We start from the raw sequence: 23392 nt of genomic DNA, 5'->3' as shown, positions 1-23392 counted from the left end.
AATAAAATTGCAATATGTTTAATGTAATGATAAGCCTGTGGTTTTCAATAAACGCGATACAAAATCAATACAAAAAGGGTTTCACCAACGTGCCTCGAGATTAGGCGGATGTTTCATGAAATTATTTATGAAGTAGAACCTCGATCATCTCTGGGTGAAGAAAATCACGGTTAACCGAAAAGCCGGTTATATCGGAGGGAGCAACAACAAAAAAAAGAAAATGAAGCGACCCGCGGCAAATTTCCAGATATTTTTAGTGCCCCACAGCATACGTCCAGAGCACTCAAGTGGCCCGCGGCACTTAAGTCAGGAGTCTCCAACGCATTGCCCGTGAGCCACATTTGGTCCTCGTATCATTTTCAGAAAATAGTTTAAAACAGCGGTTCTCAACTGGTGCTCCATGTGCACCCTCCAGGGGCTCCGCGGCCACTCGAAGAAAATAATAAAAAACAGTAAAATTTAAAAAAATGATTATAAATATTTTTAAATGGTAAAAATAAATCAGTAATTAAAAAATCCCCCCCCCCCCCACGGGGCTCCGCCATAGAATTTTTTTACTAAAAAGGCGAGTCAAAAAAGGTTGAGAACCGCTGGTTTAAAACATTGAAAAACGATTAATTCTAGAATGAATGAAAGAAATGATTCCGGAACAAATTCATGAAAACTCAGAATTACTGAGTTTATTTTAAAATTTTTGAAACAAATGATTTCAGAATTAATGAAAAAAAATAACTTATAATCAATGAGAGATAAATAATGCAGTAATTTCTGATAGAAATTATTTTACAATCAGTAGAAGAATAACTGCATGATTATTGAAAGAAAATTATTTCAATATTATATAGAGAAGAAAAATTTCAGAGTTACTGAAATAAATAAAGAATCTCATTTAAAGTGATTTCAGATCAAAACCAATCTCAGAATTAATTAATTTGTTCATTACTTAATCAAAATAATTTCAGAAATTAGTGAAAAGGTTATTTCAGAACTAATAAAAATTGGTAATTATTAAAAGAAATTATTTCAGAATAAATTAAAAGTCTTCAACTATTTTCGTCCTTATTTAACTCGGGGCCTCATTGGCTCCGTTCTATTAAGCTGTCGCTAAATTATATGAGTTGGTGACCCATGGGCTTCGTGGGATGTTTCGATTTGGTCCACCGTGTCTGAAAGGTTAAAGACCCCCTGACTGAAGTTAAGACAGTTCACATTCAATTCAATTTCACATTTTTTTAAATCATTCCACTTCTCTAAAATCAATGCTCTTTGCATTTACCCTTCCTCCACCCCAACCACTTCCTACAAGCATTTTGGAGCTCTTCAACTGATACACGTACATTTCAAAATGTCATTCAGCCCACGAATCGCTGTTTTTCGTCTCGAAATCTTTTGCCGTGAAAATCCCTCTCGATTTGGCAAAAAAAAAAAAGAAAAAATGAAGAAGTTAAAAGATTGTTGGAAATAGTGGGCCTGCTTTTGTCACAATGCAAAAAAAATTAAACTTTGTAAGCTTGCCGGGTGTTGAATCACCGTTCTTAGTATGGAATCATTTGCTTTGCAACTTTTAAGTTTCTGAGAAATTTTATTTAATGAGATAATATATTCAGTTTACTCAGAATAAAACTCTGATTCAAAATTTTTAATGAAAAATTATCATAAAATAGAATGAAATTTATCTGGGATAGTCGAACTCCCCCCACACACACAAAAAAAAAATCATTATTGGGGAGAATACAAAAATAAAAATTTGTATACGGTGCCCACACAACCTAAAAAAATGTGAATTAGTAAATTTTGGGTCTTTTTCTATGAAACTCAACCCGGGATAAATTTCTAAACCCGTAAAATTTAAATCAAAATTCGTCGAGATATTGATAGTCAAAATCCGGGATTTTCGGCACTTTTCAAAGAAAAATTTTTCAAGACGATTTAGCCTTCGAGAAGTATAAAATGGGAAACATCAGTAGATTTATGTAGAGATGTAAAATTCTCGAAAATATTCTCATCAAGGAGATATTCTCTAGTAGGACTACTATTATAAATAACTTGAGAATATTCTTATAAATTCTTGATGAGAATATTCTTATAAATTCTTGATGAGAATATTCTTATAAATTCTTGATGAGAATATTCTTATAAATTCTTGATGAGAATATTCTTATAAATTCTTGATGAGAATATTCTTATAAATTCTTGATGAGAATATTCTTATAAATTCTTGATGAGAATATTCTTATAAATTCTTGATGAGAATATTCTTATAAATTCTTGATGAGAATATTCTTATAAATTCTTGATGAGAATATTCTTATAAATTCTTGATGAGAATATTCTCCTGTTATTTATAATATAGTTACATATAATATACTTGAGAATATTCTGTGGAAGGACTACTTTCACAAATTACTGGGGAATATTCTTATAGAAATTATATCTGTAATATTCTTATTACAGAATAATAAGAATTATTCTGAAGTTATTAATAACAGTCCTTCCAGAGAATATTCTTCTTGTTCTCCGAGACTATTCTCCGGAGAATATTCTCACCTCACATCTCTAGATTTATGTTTGTAAAAATGCTACATTTTGCCATTTTCATTTTAAAGTGTCATTTTTCATGATCAATTGCAGAAGATGTACTAGCTTGTAATTATAATTATCTATAGATAAAGAACAACTCACTCTATTGAATTCATCAAAGACGTCTGTATCATTTGCACCTTCCATTGTTTTGGTCTCTAATTGCGGACTAATGAGACTTGCTTCTATGAACCTGCATAAATTAATCATAATAATTATTTATTCATAATCTAAGAAAGTAGTAGGGCTATAAATAGGGATTCGGGCCATGAAATCAACAAAAATGGATAACATAGGAAATAATGGCAAACATAATTTTGAACCATTTTGAAAAATTCCAAAAACTTCAAAGAAAAAAAAAATTCCAAGAGATAATTATCAAAGACTTAGCAAGTAGAAAAAAAAAAGGCGAGGAGAGACTGTCAGTATGTCCGTGCTTAGAAATATTCAAGTCATAATTCTGCCTTAGACTAGTTACTTCAGAATTATAGAATTTCATGTAATGTTTGTTCTGTTTTTTTTTCTAATTTATTGATTCAATATCGAGTAAAATATTCTTTTAAAGATCGGGGGGGGGGGGACACCAAAACCATTCAAGTGCTTAGGGCCTTCAAACGTTTTTGGGGCCTTCAAGGAAGAGTCTACCCCAGGACCCCGAGAAGGCACTCTACGGTCTCTTGCCTATGTGCTACCCCCCCCCCCCCGCCCTCAGAAGCCCTAAAGGAGAGAAGTCCTACCTGTTCTGAAGTATGAGTCTTCAACCTTTAAGGTAGTACGGGCCAAATTTTTCTTCATCAAGCCCAATGTCCAAGTCATACTGTGGTATCTTCATACTCGCACTAGCGTCTTAACAAGTAAACCCAACATGGCCCAAGGCTTCTCTCTCGAGTCAAATTTTCATTGATACTTAAATCATTTCCTCGTTAAATATGACATTTCATTAGTCAGTGAATCTTTTTTTTTTCATTATATATGAATTTTGATTTTCACTAATTCTGAAATTATACTACTTTTTATCGTTTATTATATTTATCCAGTATTAATTCTCAATTCTCATTAACTCTGAAGTGTTTTTTTTTCCTTTGAATATGAATTTTCACCATTTCATAAATTATTTCCTTTTCAAATATTAATTTTCATTAATTCTAAGACAATTTCTTCATTAAATGTTAATTTCCATCAATTCTCACACTACTTTGCCACAAAATATGAATTTTTCACTAATTCTGAGAAATCATTTTTTTCATCAAAAATATTAAATTTTCATAAATTCTGAAGAATTATTTTTTAATCAAATATGGCTTTCCATTAATTCTCAAATTATTTTTCCACTCATTATTACAAATTTTTCACTCATTCCTGGAAATTATTTTCTCAAATAGGAATTTTTATAAATCAAATTCTCCCATTTAAAAATTGGGCGTGGGCCTCACGTTGGGAATCACGGTGTTACACGTTTTTGGACCGTTCAAAATGCACACAGTCGATCCCGCTTATAACGTTTTCCTGCTTAGTACGACTTATTTTCGTGATCCTAATACCCACTCATCCCATTGAATCACTAATACTCGTCAAGAGTTCTCGCTCTTACGAGGTTTTTTCATGATGGTTTTTTTTAAAAAAAACGTTATAACCGGGATCCAATGTAATATTATGACTCTAGACAGGCCATCTTCAACCCGTTGCTCGCGAGCATAACGGTGCTCCCTGAAGCACCTGGAATGTTCGATGCCCGTATCCGATTTCGGGCTCGCGAGCACTTGATCTCACATCCCAAGTAAACATCATGCACAAATTGCGTTCAAGGATTAAAATCATCTTCATTTCATGCATTGTGCATTGGTATGTCCAACTTGCCATAAGGGTGCTCTTCTTTTGATGTTGGGTACAGACAGTGCTCGTAACTAGAAAAATGATGAAGACCTCCGCTCTAGACCACCAAAATCATTACAACGCTCTTAAACTCATCCAATGATGCAAAAAATGTATATGTCAATGTTCTTCACCCCTTTTACACTTGCGAACCGAAAGATATTTGGGAAAATAATTCGACGACCAGCAAAAAATTATTTAATAAGAGAAGAAAAAGAATTGCCTACCGTAAAAAGTACATAAATAGGAGAAATAAATTCCCGACGTGCAAAAAATATTACATAAACAACAGAAATACTTCAAGAACAGGCAAAAAGTACATGAATAGGAAAAATAGTTTGACAATCAACAAAAAAAAATATGAGAAATGATTTGCTGATGGCAAAATACAGAAATAGAAACCAAATATATATATATATATATATGTTACGGTAAATATGATAAATCGCTTATTATACATAATAACCGGTTATCATGAATACTTTTCAATCATCTTGGTAAGTTTGATAAATTTATCACTCCTCACCCAGGCCCGTAGCCAGAAATTTCGTTCGGGGGGGGGGGGGGGGGGGTTCGAGAGGACCAAATAATAGAGCAATATATCTGGCCATCTTTTTCCCTTTTTTCGGTAATTTCTCACATTTCGGGGGGGACCAGACCCCCATGTACTCCCCATTCGCTACGGCCGGCCTTTCTCTTCCCGGGGAATATGCAATATGCATAATGCCTAAGCGTCCGTCGTTGATAAATTTGATGAGTTCTAAAAAGATTATCACTTTTACCGGACGTTATGCATAATAGCCAAGTATCGTTGGTAAATTTGACCAGGACTTGAAATTTATCGCCTTTATCTGTGATAATGCATAATACCCTAGTACAGTGTCTCCCAAAGTGTGCAATATCTCCCCCTGGTTGACGATAGAATGGTCCGGGGGCGATAAAAGCTACGAGTATAACATAGAATCCTATAGTTTCGTTTGAGTTGGGCGGCGATGAGAAAAAAACATTTCTGAAGAATGGGGCAATGTGGAACAAAAAGTTTTGGAAACTATGTCCTAGCACATAGTTTTCCAAATTTTTTTGTTCCATTACCCCATTCCCTAAAATTTTTTTTGTTCTCATCGCCCCCGACTCAAGCCAACCCATATGATCCTATACTAAACCTCCATAGCTTATAACGCCCCCTTGGCAAAAATCTCTCTCCCCGGGGGGAAATATTGCCTATTTTGGGAACACTGCCCTGGTGCGTGGTCTCCCAAACTTTTTGTTCCATCGCCCCCCTTCTTCAAAAATTTTCTCTTCTCATCGACCCCAACTCAAGCCAACCCGTTCTAGACTAAATCCAGAGGTTCTACCGCTCCCCTGGGTCCTCCCATTGCACCCCAGGGGAGGTGATATTGCCCACTTTGGAAAACACTGCCCTAGTGCGATGAAATTAATAGATATGAAAAAAATTACAAATGAGAGTCTGTGTAATGAGTACAGTCGGACCGTATATAATGATAGCAAGTTTTACGATCATACCCCGATATAATGATCGAAAGTTTTACGATCGTAACTCGATATAATGATAACAAATTTTACGATCGCATCCCGATATAATTATAAAATAAATGTATGAATTATAATATATAGTATATCACTTAGTACGATTTTATTTTATTTACCAATGATGCTTAGATACTGTGCACAATCGCCAGTAAAAGTTATTAATTTAGGGAAACTTATCAAACTTACAAATATGCTTGGTAAGTATACATAATAACCAAACCAGTTACTATGTATAATATAACCACATCTATCACATTTACTGTGAATATATTTTATTAAATCTAAATCATATTAATTAATAAATTTTATTAAATCTAAATCATATTAATTAATAAATTTTATTAAATCTAAATCATATTAATTAATAAATTTTATTAAATCTAAATCATATTAATTAATAAATTTTATTAAATCTAAAATTATGTAGCGGCTGCATGAGCTGGGCAAAATATTTCGCTGACCGGCAGGAAATCCCTCGGACTGGCACCGGTCCGCAGACCAACGGTTAAAGAACACTATTATATATATACAATCGGGGGAGGGGGCCAGAGTTAATGAATTTTTGACCCATCTCAGGAACCAGGGACGTAGTGTGCCTTCTCGGGGCCCCGTGGCCCTCTTTTGAAAGGGTTATTATTATGCAAAATAAGTGTAAATTTTTGTAATCGGTCCCCCCCCCATTCGGCTTGAAGCCCTGGGGCAGTGCCCCGGGTACCATAGTGTAGTTACGGATCTGTCAGGAACCCTGTGACCTAAGGTTTGGGTCACGACCCATGGGTAGATACGAATATTTCGAAATAAAAAATCAAAATTTCGCAAAAACAAAATTTCTAAGTCAGGAATTTCGCATTTATTCGCAATAGTAAGCAATTAAAAAATTTTGAGTTCAGAATTTTTCCTTCATTCGTAAAAAAAAATAATATTAATAATAATTTGGATCAAAAATTTTTCGTTTCATCCTCAAAAGAAAAACAAGACTCGAATAAAAAACTTTTCATTCACTCGCAAACAAAAGTTTTGTATTTCAACTTCAAAAAAAAACAACAAATTTCAATAAAAATATTTGCTTTCATCCGCAAAAATGAAAACTAACGACATTTTTTTATAGTTTAATTACGTGACCTAAGTACTGTAGTTAAAAATTCTAAAATTCAAGTCCGCAACGAAATTACTACCAATTTTCGCTTTAAAAAGTGTAAATTATCAAAATTTCACAAAAAAGTGGTAAAAATAAAATTTTTGCATTTATGACATCAAAAATATCGAATTTCGCATTTATATATCCAATCTATTTCGTAAATACAAAAATTACGTATCCCTACCCTTAAGAACCCATTTCATAACCAGTGGGGGGGGGGGGGTATCCATCCAATACGCGAAATGAAAGTAATCATATGATTATGTTCACTTTTACTATCAATTTGAAAGCCCTTAAAAATTTGGATGCTTATCGAGAAATATCTGCAGTGCCGTCTTGGGCCCATTGCTCAATAGAAGATGGAGGGACCTCACAAAAAGGAGAGAATCTTGTTTGAAATTTTCGATCATTTGCTAGGCAGGGTCCCAGAAAAATTACTTCAGGGCCCATGACGCTCTTAAGACGGCCCTGAATATCGATACCTTGAATGACACTAACCAACACAAATTATTTACTAGTTTGATTCTTACTAGGACTTGATTCTAATCAGAAAGTTTTCAGTAATCATCCTAAAGAAGATAATCCGGGAAAAAAACAATCCTTTATAGATAAATAAATTGCAAAGGCTAAATTATAAAAGGCGCTGGATGCTCGGGAAGAATATTTAACGGTTCTGCAGTTGGTCAACTTTTCTCGTACACTAAAAGGGCAAACTCCAGAACCAAAACAGAATCACTTGAATACCACGGTATGCCCCCCCCCCCCCTCATGCATCGGGGTTCCTAGGATCGGATTTTTTTCGAGCTCTTAAACAAGAGTTTATTAGGATCTCTCTATAGTGAATTTGTATATAGCATGAAAAAAATTATGAGATTTTTTTTTGTCCCGGGCAGGGCCGTCTTAAAGAGTATCATGGGCCCCGGATCAATTGGTTTTCTTTTCAGGCCCTACAGGTAAATTCTAGAAAATTTTAACCAAATCTCATTTTTGTGAGGCCCTTCTTCTCTTGAAGTCCCCGGGCCTTGCCCGTGTGGGCACTGATCCCGGGCCCCCGGGTTGGAATTCTGTCAGCTGTCAGGCGTGTCATATTAACGCATGGGCCCACCCGGGCATGGCTCCCACATTCTGGAGCAGGGTCCCTAGGCTGGGACATTTGGTTGCCCCCCTCCCAGACCAGACTTTTCACGGGCCCCCTTAATGATGAATTTATGGCATGAAAAACAAAAAAAATGAGAATCGTCCCGGGCTCCAGGGCTGTAGCCCTGTCAGCCCCCCCCCCACACCCTTGTGGGGACCATACCCGGTGGACCTTAGAAAAATGAGATCTGGAACTTTTTGAGAGTAAAAAAGCATGTAATTTTGCCAGGAAGAGGGAGTCCTCAGGAAAATCAGTCGGCCTAGGGAGCCCCATTGTACTCTTAAAACGGCCCTGCCTGTCAGCCCCACTTTTATGAGGGGTCATAGCCCCGATTCAGGTGACACCACCCAACAAAATTATTCACCAGATTTCCAACCGGATTCTAATCGACAAATTCAGTAATTATCCGTAATTAATGTAATCAAAGAGCTTACCTTTAAATATCAGTAAATGATACTGTTCGGAAACACTGTATGATCGGGAAGGATGTTTCAAGGTTTTGTAGTTGATCGAGTTTCCTCTCGTCCACTGAAGGGTAAGCTCCGGAACCAAAGCAGAATCACAAATGGACTATATTTCTTCTGGAGAAGAAAGTACTTTTTCCTGGGCACGTTGTCAGGGATTAAATTGAATGGGGGGGGGGGGGGCACCTTCCGAGCGAAAATCCATTCAGTAACAAACATCAATAAGCTGAATAATTTCGAATGTGGGTGCGTTACACACACAATGGGTAAGTTAACTTGCATCAAATTCTTTAAACGTATTTGTCCTCTGCCTTCTTCTTCTTAGAAAAAAAGAAAATGTTCTTGACACTCCCTTTTTTTTAAAAGTCAACCTTGTGTCCGAAGCTCCTCTCACCCACCCACCCTTTTTTGCCAATTACAGCACCCATCAGGGGGTGATATCGTCCACTCAAGCGAATCCCGGATTAAAAGGATTTAACTCTTTATTGCAGAATTTGAGTGCCTGAGGGAAAAAATACCAGAATTATCTCCTTTTATTCTCTTCACCCAGATGTTTTCGTGAAATTTCGAGTAATGTCTTCATGAATAGCATTAAAACTTAGTTGTAACAGGTTTTTTTTTTTCTTCCTTTCCCTCTCTAACATTTTTTTATATACACTTTTAAAAATTAATTTTTTTCGGGGGGGGGGGGGGAATTGTCAAAAATCGGAAATATTATTTTCTCAGAGGGGGAATAATGCACATTGTTAATTGATATAACATGAGACATTATTCTAGAGCAGTCATTCTCAACCACTATGGTAGTGGGATATATTGGGGGTTGTGCACAAGTGAAAACCCGATGAAAGGGGAGCCATGACGAATGATAAGTGGGGGAGGGGCTACAGAGAGCTGTGAAGAAATAAAGCTTTCAAGAGAAATGTGTGCGTACATAAATATGTAAATATGCCTACTTTCAGAATCCAGCTGATCAGGGCTTGGCTTTAGCAGGTGCGAAAGGTACAAACGCACCGGGCCACAAAATATTAGGGGCTGTAAAACTGGATTTCATCGCATTGAATACGTATAGTATTTTACGATAAATGCTTTAAAAAGCCAGAGCTTGCAATTCTGCTAATAAGAAATATGTTGATTTATTAATAGACACGCATATGGCAATGAATTCCCCCCCCCCAATAAATGCTGCCTTGATTTCTGGCAGGACCCTAGACTAAAAGATTTATAGCTTCTTATATTGATTTTCAATAAAATTTGTAGTTTTTAATATTTAAAAATATAAAATCGATAACAGTTCTCAATTTTAGTAAGGATTTCCCTCCTGGTTGAGGGTGGGACCCCGGATAGGACGGGGAGCAAAAAAATATTGTCCGAATGGGAGGGCATGGGCATACTCCACGCCCGCAGGTCCCAATGTGACCCTCGGAGTCATCTGATGTGGTCCGCGCAAACCTAATTTTGTAACAACTAACTAAGCGGCACATTAACAGATAGATCACTTACGTGAAACGCAGCACATTTCCCCCCCCCCCGATCCCTTGTTGGACCTGCGACAAAATTCCTGATACTTAATTTACCTGTGGTGCAGTTTCACCCCGTTCAAGTGGCCCGTAGCACGATCTTTAAATGTGGGTAGCGGCATAATTAAAAATATCGTGGCTAGCGGCATATTTGCAGATCACTCAAGTGACCGGTGGCACAGTTTCAGAGCACTAAGTGTCCCGAGGTGCAAATCCGAATCACCTAAGTTACCTGCGGTACAGTTACTGATCACTCAAGCGGCCCGCGCCACACTTAGAGGTCACTTGAGTGATATACGACACAGTTCTAGATCCCTCCAGCGACCCGTGGTGCGATTATCAACATAAGGACAACGGTACGATTACGGACTGATTAACATTTCCAGATCAGTTGAGTGATCTGCGGCTCATTTACAAACCACTCAAGCTCTCCGCGACACATTTATAAATCACTTAACTGGCCCAGGGCACTTCTCTATACTAAATGAAGTGGCCCTAAAGTATCCTAATTATTATCCTAAAGGGTGAGCACCCTTGATATCGACCCCTACGGGGCGATGGAATGGTCCCGGGGACAGTAGAAGCTATACGGATTTAGTATAGGATCCTGTAGTTGGCTTGAGCATGGGGGGCGAAGAGAACAAAAAAATTGAAGAGGAGCAATAGAACAAAAAGTTTGGGAAACTATGATCTAGACCAGTGATTCCCAACGTGTGCGTTAACGACCTCTGGGGGCGATGGGATGTTCCAGGGGGCGGTAGAAGATACTGGTATAACATATGATCCTATGGGTTAGATTGCGTTGGGGGCGATGGGAGAAAAAAATTTCTGAAGAAGTTGGTGATGGGACAAAAAAGGTTGGGAAACTATGATCTATGGGTTCTTAACCTATAGGTCACACTTAAACTTGGGCCACAGGCAAGGCCGCATCTGAGGGGGAGAAGAGCAGGCGGCTCTGGTGTGCCGAACCAGAGGGGACATAAATTTCACCCTTTAACATCTCCTTCAATATTTACAATTGCTGACCATGACCAAGCATCTAGTTGCGGCCAGTGACTTATTCACGGGGGAGGGGGAAATGGGGGCTATGATCCACGTGGTAAATTTGAGGAATGAGTAGCAAAGAAAATTAGTAGAATGAGAGAAGAGTGGAAAAATTTATATAACGGTGAATATAGACTTCAGTGAGTGAGTGAGCAAAAGAGTGAGCTAGAGCGTATGAAAGCAACGAATGGCCAAAAGAGTGACCTACAGAGTGAGGTCAGCGAGTAACCTAGAGCGCGTGCAAGCATGTGAATGACCAAAATAATGATCAAGAACATGTGTAAACGCTTACTAAGTGTCACCCTTAGCTCAAAAACCTTTGGCTCTAAGTAGATTAAGACGACCCTTCTTGGAATTCCCTGCGCATCAAGTTTGGGTCGGGACCCATAACTCAAGAGGTCCTTGCTGTCAGTGGATATGGACGATCAATCTCGGAAGTTCCTGTGACCAGGACCGCAACCAAAGGCAGGAGTTTGCCCTCTGTGGGTTACACGAATTTTGCCGCTATTCTCCCATTCTAGTCTAATTTTCTTGAGTGCTCTAATTTGCCACCCTGTGCTTGAGCAAAAGAGTGACTCGCTTGGTCTCTCCCCCCCCCCCCACACTGCCAGTTTACCTGTGTCTCTGAAGTCACCCTTTTAGTGCTCCCTATATGCTTGCTCGTGCTCTAGGTCACTCACTGACCTGGTCCCTCACTCTGTAGGTCACTCTTTTGTTCATTCACATGCTTACTCATACTCCGAGTCACTCTTTCGCCCACTCACGTGCTTATGATTTCTCTAGGTCACTCTTTTGCTCAATCACTGACCTAGTCCCTTACTGTCTGGGCAGCAGTGCCATCTTAAGAGTATCGGGGCCCCCCCCTCCCGGGCAAAGTGATGTTTTGAGATGGCTAGAAATACTTGTCCGTAACCAATTTACACGGTTACTCTCAAAAATTTGACCCGATCTTACCTTTGCCCCACTATATTGACCGATTCATCACCAGATGTATATTTTGTTAGAGATCTGTTTGAAAAACTGATTTCCTAAAATCAACACTTTTTTGCAAAAAGAGGTTTTTTTTAACTCTTGCCTTGATTTGTAAGTCAAATTTTTTGAAAAGGCAAGTAAAAAACACTAGTTTGCAACAGCTTTAGCTTTCTTGATTACTCTCAGGATATCACCTTAAAAACGCCAAGTTATAATGTTACCTATGGCACACGTTCGGTGAATTGGCAGGATTCGAAAGTGACGTCATCAATTTTTAATGAAACTCCATAATTATTGGTCATAATCAAAAACTAAAAACACTTTTTCGCATCAGTTTTTCACAAGGAATCACGTGTGTCGATATTATTCACCACTTATTGTACATGGGTACCAACAAGAGAGAGAGGTAGTACGGATACCTATTAAAACCCATAATTTACTGCCAACAAGACAAGAATCGGCTGTTTCACCGACACCTAATAAAAAGTATAATTTACTGCCCAGAAGACAGGCTGTTTCATCCACTGCTAGCGGATGTGAATGAAGTGGAGGCGCCGGCCATATAGCCAAATCATATCCTATTCTGGCGTGATTGCTTATACTGAAAAAATCAATGAGATTGGTATATTCCAGATTGGATAAATTCAATTCTATCGTATACAAGACAAGATTATTGTGCAATTATCTACATAAGGTCAAAGGTACGATTTCGGACTGATTAACTGTGGACGATGTTACGATCACAATTTTTATATTCCAGATTCCTTATTGTATATATGTATATAAGAAATATCGCTGTTTGTTATTTTCACATAAATTAATAAATTTCCGGATACACCCATCCTTCGGGAACGCTTCGATCTCTCTCTCTCTGAGATTGGAAGCGAGGTGTGTCCGGTGCTTCAACGTTCAATGTATATAGGTTGCAATATGAATGTTAGACCCCAATATAACTAAACCGAAGAAAACAAATAATGCGCAGCACTTATTTACTGTGTTTTTATTTACAAAATTTACTCATATTTGTTTTATTTCGTCGGTTGATTACTATTTCGATACGTAAATTTCCCTCGTAGCCTCTTCTTGAAAAAAATAAAATAAACCGCGAATGACCAGGTTCCTTATTACACTCGAGATTCATTCCGACGTGTCCATCGGCTCTTCTGCGTCGAGTTTTGGTGTATTCACAACGCCACCATTTGGCGCTGCTCCAAGACCAGGGAAAACAGAGGGCTGGAAACCTTGCACGTTGTATCCCGTCCAACAAAAATTGTTTGGTTGCGGCTGCTGCGGGAAATTTCCAAACGAATTTCCTTGTGCGTATTGTCCTACCGGGTTCCCGTTACCATACACCGGAGGGAAAGGAGTTGCTGGCCTGCAAGGGAACCTCTCTGCTGGAAATCCGAATGGATTCGGTATTGGTGCTGGGACCGCAACACCGAAGCCGTTATTTCGTTCGGGTAATGGATCCACTTCCATAGGACATGAGCCTTGGGGTTTCGCCGACCTTGTAATCCTCTTTATGTTCCAAAGCCTGGTTGATACGTCCACGCCATACTTTTGGATGGAATACTGCTTGAGCCTTTCCAGAGTCAACTGTCCGTTGTAAAAGCGGATCGCCTCGTTGTATATTTGCGTGTCATCTGGGATTGTGCCGTTCGGATTCATGCCTGTCGTTCCAATCGTAGTATAGGTGACGTTGAGAATTTCTCGATTAAATGAAGTCCTACCTTCCTGTGCGTTATTTGTAGTTTATGGATAGGTGAACAATTGAACAGTGCTTAGCATTCACTTGAATTTCGACGCATTGCTCATGAAACGTTTGTTACTCGGATAAAGAAATCCAAACAAAATGTGAACAATGCTGTCAATAAAGCTTCCATTCTTTATCTGTGTAATTTAGGTGGTCGTGTACAACCACGACCACCTAACATACACTTTGTTGAATTGTAGTTTGAAATAGTTTCTCTGTGTGTGTGTGTGTGTGTGTGTGTGTGCGTGCGTGCGTGCGTGCGTGTGTGTGTGTGTGCGTGCGTGCGTGTGTGTGTGTGTGTGGAAGCTTTTTGTGGCTATTACTGCCAATATCGACTGCCAGATAAAGCATGCAAAGTAATGAAAAACTTATATCGTTCTTTCCTTGATAAATTGTAATTGTGGCATCATTCTTCCATAGAGTTGTAGTTTCACTATATTTATTGCGTCACATAATATTGCTCTTCGATTTCCTCTTACCGTCTCTACTAAGCTCGTATTTTTTTGGCTTTTAGCATTTGAGCCAGATTCAGTGTAGTGGAAAAAAGGTGTCGGTTGAGACATTTCTACTCTTGTTCTCAAATGGCTTGATCAGTTGCATCACTATGTGCTCTGAAACAGAGATTCGTTGGACGCTGATACTCCCCAAGGTTTGGAAATCCGTGCAAAACGTATTTGGTGTGCAAGCCAGAATTTTATTCTTTTTCTGTGACATTGTTTGCCTACAAAAATTTCAACTACACGTGTCAAAAGAGTAAAGCTTTTACTCTCCCAAAATATTTATTGAGTCCCGACAGAATTCCAGGTATTCAAGTTTACAAAGGAAAAAAAGATTTACCTCTATTTGCCTTTCCTCCATTGAAAAAAAAAGATAATCTGCTCTGATAATGAATTGGCCTTGACCTTGAAAGAACTTTATTCTTCAATATCTTCATTTACAAATAATTTTAGAAAGGGTAACCACTTCCAAGAAAATTCTACACCCCTTTTTTCCTATAGAATAGTACGTTGGGTCAAATTGACCCAAACCGTGGTTCTAGGTATAAGTGCTTATAGTTCTGAAACACGAAATGTGAAGATAATAAAATTTTCGCGAATTAATATTCATATATCATGAAAAGTCACGAAATTTTTTTAACATCTGCGCCTAAGTTTTCGAGATAAATGAAAACGAAGTTTGATTTAGGTCAAATTCATCCACTCCGCGGTTCTAGTGTTAAAATATAATCCATTATATAACTATTATAATCATTTACCGAATGGATTATCATTTCACATGCTATATACGTAGATCGCAAATTCTAGTTGGTTTTTTTTTCCGGAAATAAAACTACCACTCCCCAATAACGGACATATTTTCACGGTCCCGTTAGTGGCCGTTGTTGGGAGGTTTTACTGCACTTTTGTAGCATTTAGATATGTTTTATCATGTTGCAAGGGTATTAACTTTTTATACAGACATCCTGAATGACATATCTTTTCTTTTTTTCAAACCGAACACAACTCAGGAAAATATCCATATCCATATATCAGGAAGATGGCATATCTGAATACACTAAACGTTACTTGGATATTTTTTCTTATTGGAAATATGTCTCTAGGATCAAAGGTTTTCCAGTAAAATACTATACGTTACCATAGTCGGAGACCGACTTGAAGGTCTGGGGGGGGGGGGGGAATGATGATGTCAATTCATATATACTCATATACATTAAATCAGTCGGTTCCGCCTTTGGCGCTGCCCCCCTCCCCGTGTCTCTGCCCACGTATGTTACCTATGCACCCTGTACATGCCGAGGGTGCTCAAACTTTCTGGAGAGTGCAGGGCCACTTCATTGGTTTGGAAACGTGTCGCGGGCAACTTAAGTTATCAGGAAATGTGCCGAGAATCACTCATTTGAAAGTGTGCTGCAAGTCACTTGAACGGTTTGATACTCTTTTGTGGGCTACTTGAGTGTTTTGGTAATTTGTCACGGGCCACATTAGATGACTGCAGAAGACTACATTTGACCCGCGGGACATGGTTGAGCATGTACAGGGTCTTTATAATTAAAGTCCCACTTTGAAATGGCGATAACAGAAAAACTACTGGACAAAATGTTATCAAACTTGGTAATTGTTTACAGGAGATCATGGAATTCAATTCCCCCCCCCCCAAAAATAGTTTAAAAACTCACCACCAGTGGGGAATGACGCTGCATGCAATATTGTTAAAAGAAATAAGGCATGAAGACATCGAACATCCTTTGTAACACATTTTAGAAACGATTGAAAACATTTTAAACTGATGTCTTCATGTCTTATTTCGTTTAACAATATCGCATACAGCGTCATTCCAAAAATGATGGCGGTGTTTTTTTTGTTCTTTTTTGCGGAAAATTGAATTCTCATGACCTCCTGTACACTATTACCAAGTTAGTGATAACATTTTGCCCAGTAGTTTTCCCTTTATGGCCATTTCAAAGTGGAACTTTAATTATAAAGACCCTGTATGATGTAGACTGTCCCAAACTGTTTACACAGAAGATAGCTCTACCCAACCGTTAATTTTAGGAACATACTTTCAATTGCAAAAGAAGTTTTCAAATAATGTGCAGTTGCTTTGATGAAAGAGAGAGAATTGGATCTTCTCTTTTCTGAAATTTTCGTCATGATTTAGCGCAATGGCGACAAATAAGGTTACTGGCGCCCCCTTGTAGAAGCAGTCGCCGTTAATCAACTGCTTTTACATGGCAATTCTAGGTTATGGTGTCACAGGGAATTTTTCTCCAATAGGGTTGTTAATAAATGGAATAGCTTACTCCCGGGGGGGGGGGGGGGTCGTGAATTCTAACGCAACTGACACCTTTAAAAAGAGATATGACAAACATGTTGGGGTAAATCGAGAAAGAATCCATATTTAGAATAAGACAACTATAAATATTTTTGTGTAATTGTATATTTTGCATTTTAACATTGCATGTATATTTTTGTGGGCGTGCATACTGTATAATATTTTATCATGTATGTATATATATATTGTTTATTGTTTTTATAATTGCACTTTTAATTGGGTTGCTATATTTTTGAAATTTATGATATCCATATTTGTTATGGGAATATTTTTCTCAGCCACCTCATTGGGCATTTTGCCTGTTGTGGCGTTGTATTTGTATATATTTGTATGTGATGAATGGCAAACATCAACCTTTAAGTGCCTAGGGGCACACTTGCAATTTTTTAGCCGAGCAGCGAGCACTGTCACCCAAATTTATTGTTGAATGCTTTTTTCTATGACTGTGAAAAAAATATTAGTTTCATATTCATCCTAGGGTGGGGTGCCCATGTAAACCTGCCATGGGATGGGTATTCATGGACACTAGAAGATTGGGAAACCCTATTTTAGAGAAAGAGAGCTACAAAGCTTTTTTGCACAGGGCCGCTGAATATTAAAGCCCACCCCGTTTACATTTCCAAGATGTCATGTTGCACCATTACAGTGATTATTTTTAGTTTCATGATGAGTAGCCTACTTAATGAACTAAAATAAACGAAGCAATCCCAATAAAATCTAACTCTCTCTCTCTCTCGTCTATAAATTACACGTTTCACTTAATCTGTCACGTATTCATTGGAACTGAAAATTTAAAAACAAATGAATAAACTAGACTTCATGTGTGAAAGATAATGAGTAAACCACATTGATTAATTAATGTTCACACTGAACATAATAATTCACGCTGGACAGATTAAAAGAAACTTCAGAACTGAAATTGTACAACTTCTTTTATTAAAAAAACATTTCTTCTCAAAATTCATGAATTTGTAAATGAAACAAAAAATGAGATTGGATAATGTATGAATAAAAAAATGTTTTTCCAAGAGAGCGGTTTCTTCATTAATGTTTTCACCGGTAGGTGAAATGTAAAACAGCTAATTACTATTCAAATATACAGGGTTCCACTCTTATCGTTGTCCAATGACTATTTTGTGAACCAATGATTTTAGAGAAATAACTTTCAATTAAAAAAAATATTTCAAATAATGTTGTCCGTCATCTTAGATGCCGTTCATAAAAGTCATTAATAAAAACATTATACAAAATTTAAATTTCTATACATTCTTCAAACGAAGAATGTATAGAAATGTGAAACAAAAAAAAATCCCATGTTCTAAGTGCAATATTTGCGAAGGTATTTGAATTCAAAAATCAAAGAAAAAATATAAAAGAACATCATAAACTAATGGACAACGCTTCTTTCCTTCATTTATGCTATTCTTTGCAACAACTTTGTCATTGAAAGTTAGAAGATGGGGAGAACATAAAAAAATTTAAATTTTGTAAATTTTTTATTAATCATTTTTTTTATATTTCATTTGAACAGCATTTAAGATGATGAGCAACATCATTTGAAACATTTTTTCTAATTGAAAGTTGTCTCTAAAACCAACAGTTCAAGAAATAGCCATTGGACAACGATAAGAGTGAACATCCTGTATAGCAAATACTATGATAAGAATGAAGGACTAGAATTTGATGGAACTTTTTACATCGTCAAGGTGTTGTCTTAAGCTTGCTTACACCTTGTTCATATTTTTCCTTAAGCTCTTGTTGAGCTTTTTCCTTAAGAGGTTTTACAGCAATTCCATTTACGTATTTTCCATCATTAGGTAGAGTCTCTTTTTAGTTTCTGCCATAAGTTTCCTCATTTCTAAGACTCTTGCTTCGAGTCTTCCAATCTTCTAAGAAAGAAAAATAATAATCTGTGTGAATTTGCAAATTCATTTTATTTCTCTCATATCTAAAAGTTAAGTCCAACCTGAATAAGCGCAAAAAACATTATTATTCGTGTTTTAAATTAATTTTGTGTCTATTGTATAACCGGGCCTACCACTCACAAAAAAAAATCAACCAGGCCGTGGGCTTCCAAAGTTGAGAACCAACTGCTCTAGGTTGCTCACATACTCTCTCTCTATGTAACTCTTATGCATACATACTCAATAGGCTACTTTCGTGCTCACATACTCTCTAAGTCACTCCTTCAGTCATTCACATGCTTGCACATTTTACCGCCTGTGGGCTATATATTGCTGTACTTCATCCGCTCTTATTTTATTAACCACTTGTGCTCAAATTTGCTGCCCCCCCCCCCGGAATATACTACTAATATAGCCTTCTAGCACCCCCTTTAAATATGCCTCTAAGAACAAATTCAGTATTCTGAAGTTGTATTTTTCATTAAAATTAAAATCTAGCTTATCGATTTGAATGCACAATTATTCAAGAAAAGTACCCAGTACATATATGAAAGTGAATTCTCTCATGCAGCAGACACCCAAAAAGCTTTTATCATTTCATCAGAGATTTCATAAAAATAAATTAATGAAAAGGAAAAAAAACCAATAAAACGCATCTTCATATTTTACCTTATTTTTCTCTCTCAACTCGTCCTGCAACTTTTTGATCTCGTCGTCTTTATCCGTGATCATACTCTTCATCAGACTCAATTCTCGTTCGAGCGTTCTCGTGACATCTCTCTCTGATGAGCATGATAAGCACTTCACAACAGTGTGGTACTTGCTTTCCATGTCATCAAATGCCTGTGTTAAAATATGACTGTTTTAATGAAAATTCATGTAACACGATAATATTCAATCATTAGGCACAACCCCCTTCCACTTCATATGTCATAGAGCAGTGGTTCTCAACCTTTTCATGCCTGCAGCCCGGTTTCATTCATTTTTGTGAGTCGAAGGCCTGTTCAAACACATGACTAATGAAAAAATGAAACAGTTAATCCCTTGCAGCCCAGTATGAATGATATGAGGGCCCGGCAGTTGAGAAGCACTGTCATAGAGTATACATGCTTAACCCATGGCCCGCAGGTAAAATGTAGTAATCAGAGTCATCTGATATGGCTTGTAACCTTAAACTTAATTTCATGAAAATAAATTAAGCGGAATGTTACCGGGGGTCTATGCAGACTTTTTTAATAGGGTCCTTTTTTTTTTTGAAAATTTTCTTATTTTTGTGAAAAGAGTTGGTAATTTTGTGGAAAATAAGTAATTTTGTGGGAAGAAAATTAATGTAGTTAATGTGTCACAAAAAAATAAAATGTGTCACAAAAAAATGAAATGCCAAATTTATGACTACATTAATTTGTATTTTGTGAAGAGTCTGTTTTCTGCCAAATTTTGCGTAAAAAAATGATCACCGCATCTCGACTGCTGTTTGATGGGTTGCCATAACTAGCGTGGATATAATTACCACCATAAAATAAACCTACTTGACGATGATCCAGAATCATGACTTTTGTTATCGGACTATGGCCAGAGATCACCGGCCACTTTGCAAACTGGCCGGCCAATGTCAGAAATTCAAACATTGGCCAGGTGAATATTATCTGAAATTTCAGGCTTCGGCAGTAACATATATAAAAGACAAGAATCATCAAAAGTGCACACAATATCTCCGAAGAAAATACCCACAGATTAAAATTTTTGTGATAAAATGACAAAAAAAAATCTATTGCTTGAAAATTCATAAAATATGACTGATCACTCAAAATGCTTAAAATATGACTAATCATACAAAATATGACACGTCATAAAAATCCGAGTCCTACAGGGCTCTAGTCATCAATATATATAAAAATTAACTTTTTATACGGATACCCTGTCCTCACGGCCATCTTAAAAAAATCATGGACCCAAGGGCAGACTGATTTTTCTGAGGCTCCCCCAGGTCGTGCCCGGGAAGGCCCTTCAGTTAAGATGGCACTCGCCACATCAGATAGCTCAGAGGGTCCACGGAACGAGCACCCAGTGCCGTCTTAACGCATGGGCCCGGGAGCCTCAAGAAAAGAGGGGGGACCCACAAAAGTGAGATCTGGCTGAAATTTTCTAGAATTAGCCAGGTGGGGCCCATGATTGCTCTTAAGACGACCGAAGCTGTTCCAGAGAAGATACGAACTGCATTTATTTAAAACGTGAACTACAATAAAACCTTGTTAAGTCGTCACCCTGATAAATCGTCACTCTGGTTAAGTCGTAATTTTTCTTCAGACCCTTCCAGCTCTCATAGACCACAATGTTATTAAACCCTCGTTCACTCATCGCTTGGTTAAGTCGTCACTATGAAAAAGTTTGCGAAAGAGGAACAGACTATTTTTACGGCTCCCATTAAAAAAAAGAGCTTGTTAACAGCATTGCCATATGCTTAAAAGTCACCATAAAATCCTATATACCCAAACGGAACAGTTTAAGTAATGAAAGTTATGCTGGGGAAGTTCATTTGCCGACTAAGGTTTTTGGAACATTGGGGACTGTTCAAGCTAGATCTCATTTCTGCCTGGGCTCCATTGGAGAAACTGAGCAAACCGCGAGACACCCAAGCTCTGCCGCAAGAAGCAACATAAAGTCAAAGTGCAACGCGCGGGCACGGATAATAAATAATCATAGAAAGCATGGACTCTACTAATTTCGGGCTAATTTAAACAAAATATCTTTGTTGAAAAAAATTAGACATTCTTCCCCAAGTTGAGGTCTTCTGTTTACTTTTCTCTGCCCAGGGCCCCTCCACCAAGTCAAAAGTGTTCGAGATTACTTTGTAGTTGCATCATGAACTACTGATAAAGAATTCAAACAAATACAACAGACAAAATGCCCAACGAGGTGGCTGATAAAAAGATGCCCATAAAAATAAGGTTGTCATATATTTCAAAAATACAGCAACCCAATTAAAAATACAATTAACACAAATTATAAACAATATATACACATGATAAAATATTATACAACGCCCATAAAGAATACTTATGGTTGTCTTATTCTAAGAATGGATAGCTTCTCAATTTACCCCAACATGTTTATCGTATTTCTTTTTAAACGTGTCAATTGTGTTACAATTTACTACCTCCGGAGGTAAGCTATTCCATGTATTAACAAATCTATTAGAGAAAAATTCCCTGCGACACCATAGCCTTGCATTGTCCCTCACCAATCGATACTGGTGTCCCCTTGTAAAAGCAGTCGATTGGCGGTGTACTAAAAGTTCATGGTCCATCCTATCCATCCCATTGAAAATTTTGAACACTTCAATCATATCGCTTCAACACCTGCGTTCATCCAATGTAAACATATTCAAAAAATAAAGTCTCTCCTCATAACTCAAGCCCTATGTGCCAATAAGGACACACGTAGCTCTTCTCTGCACCCTTTCAACCAAGTCTATGTCCCTCTGTAGGTATGGTCTCCAAAACCTTACAGCATACTCTAGTCCAGGGCGAACTAAGCCTGGAAAAAGCGGAAGAATGACTTTAGGAGAACGCGAAGAGACCTTTTTGAAAATGAGACCAAGCATTCTATACGCTTTTTTGACAACCGCTGAACAATGTTCAGAAAACCTAAGTCGCTCTCGTCAATGAGAATTCCCAAATCGGTGACCCTAGTTGCATCCGGGATAGTGACACCATTCAACTCGTAAGAGAACCGTGAGTTGTTCAAACCAAAATGAGCGACCATGCACTTATCTACGGTAAACGTCATGCTGCAAACACTAAAATTAAATTTGATGTATATGTAAAATTAATGTGCAATAGAGAGTTCTGTTATGAAGAAAAGCTACTTATTCAAACAGTTGCTCTGATAGTCTAAATTAAAAATTACTAGTATAAATTAAAGTATACAGGACATTTCGCCACAATAATTTAAGTAATAAGAGATAAAAAATTGCTATTATATTTATTCTTTCGCGATCTATCAATTTTATTAATATTGTTATTTTGATTCATACTTTAATACATGTCATATTACTTTAAATTTATACGATTTTCATAACATTGGACATTAAAACTGACGGAACTCCGCTTAAGCCGTCATAATTTTTCGGTAACTTGACGTGACGACTTATCGAGGTTTTACTGTATATGGATTCTTACCAGTTCATCGTCGTAGTTTTGGGGTAGGATTTGGAAAAGATGAGGCTCGGCAGTGTCATCCCCGAAGAAACGTGTGTCGTCCGGTAAACAGTCTTCTGGCTCTACCTTTATCTTTACCATCTCGTCACCGTCGATTTCCCTCGATTTCGACTTGCGTTTCCGTCGCTCCTCTGATTCGATTTCTTCTGAAAACGTACGTTTACGGCTCTCCGTGTTGTCCTCCATACCTTTATTTTGTTGTTTACAAATTGCAACTCACACCAGCAATAAAGAAATCAGAGTTGCCAGATCCTTAAAAAATTTCCAACAAATTTTCATCCTCAAAAGTAGCCCAAAATATTTGGACTCCATATGATCAACTATGTACCACTGAGCTATAAGGAAAGGTTTATTAAGGTCTACTTATAACTCAGTGCTATGTACTAATTAAATTTGGAGTTCAGAAT

At 37.4% G+C, this 23392-nt stretch overlaps 2 protein-coding genes across 2 annotated transcripts in view; both read right to left on the bottom strand.

Moving 5' to 3' along the window:
* Positions 1-8809, bottom strand: part of LOC149076197 (uncharacterized) — a 36771-nt gene extending 27962 nt beyond the window's left edge. Inside the window, exons 1-2 of the mRNA XM_089243752.1 lie at positions 8714-8809; positions 2683-2773 (exon numbers count right to left, since the gene is read on the bottom strand). Of these exons, the coding sequence (XP_089099878.1) occupies positions 2683-2727 (45 nt within the window). The 5' untranslated portion in view covers positions 2728-2773; positions 8714-8809. The remainder of the gene's footprint in view (positions 1-2682; positions 2774-8713) is intronic.
* An 8965-nt stretch (positions 8810-17774) lies between these two features.
* LOC149076196 (uncharacterized) lies at positions 17775-23357 on the bottom strand. Its single transcript, XM_089243751.1, has 3 exons — positions 22947-23357; positions 19435-19608; positions 17775-18750 (listed from the first exon to the last, which is right to left on the bottom strand). Exons 1-3 carry the CDS (start codon positions 23169-23171, stop codon positions 18658-18660), a joined length of 492 nt encoding a protein of 163 aa, XP_089099877.1. The 5' UTR covers positions 23172-23357; the 3' UTR covers positions 17775-18657.
* Positions 23358-23392: the final 35 nt, after the last annotated feature.

This window comes from Pholcus phalangioides, unplaced genomic scaffold (genome assembly GCF_987345545.1).
Source record: "Pholcus phalangioides strain wild (caught in Gottingen) unplaced genomic scaffold, Ppha-v1.0 ptg000015l_1, whole genome shotgun sequence".
NCBI classification, from domain to species: domain Eukaryota; kingdom Metazoa; phylum Arthropoda; class Arachnida; order Araneae; family Pholcidae; genus Pholcus; species Pholcus phalangioides.
The sequence above is the reverse complement of the archived record's forward strand: the minus strand, read 5'-3'. Positions and strand labels throughout refer to the sequence as shown.

What these genes read in the sequence shown, in the direction of transcription:
- LOC149076196 (XM_089243751.1), bottom strand. Translation starts at nt 23,171, where the DNA reads ATGGAGGACAACACGGAGAGCCGTAAACGTACGTTTTCAGAAGAAATC. An exon ending in AAAACTACGACGATGAACTG is followed by an intron (nt 19,609 to 22,946) that starts GTAAGAATCCAT and finishes ATTTTAACACAG; the next exon opens with GCATTTGATGACATGGAAAG. An exon ending in AGTTGAGAGAGAAAAATAAG is followed by an intron (nt 18,751 to 19,434) that starts GTAAAATATGAA and finishes TTTCTTTCTTAG; the next exon opens with AAGATTGGAAGACTCGAAGC.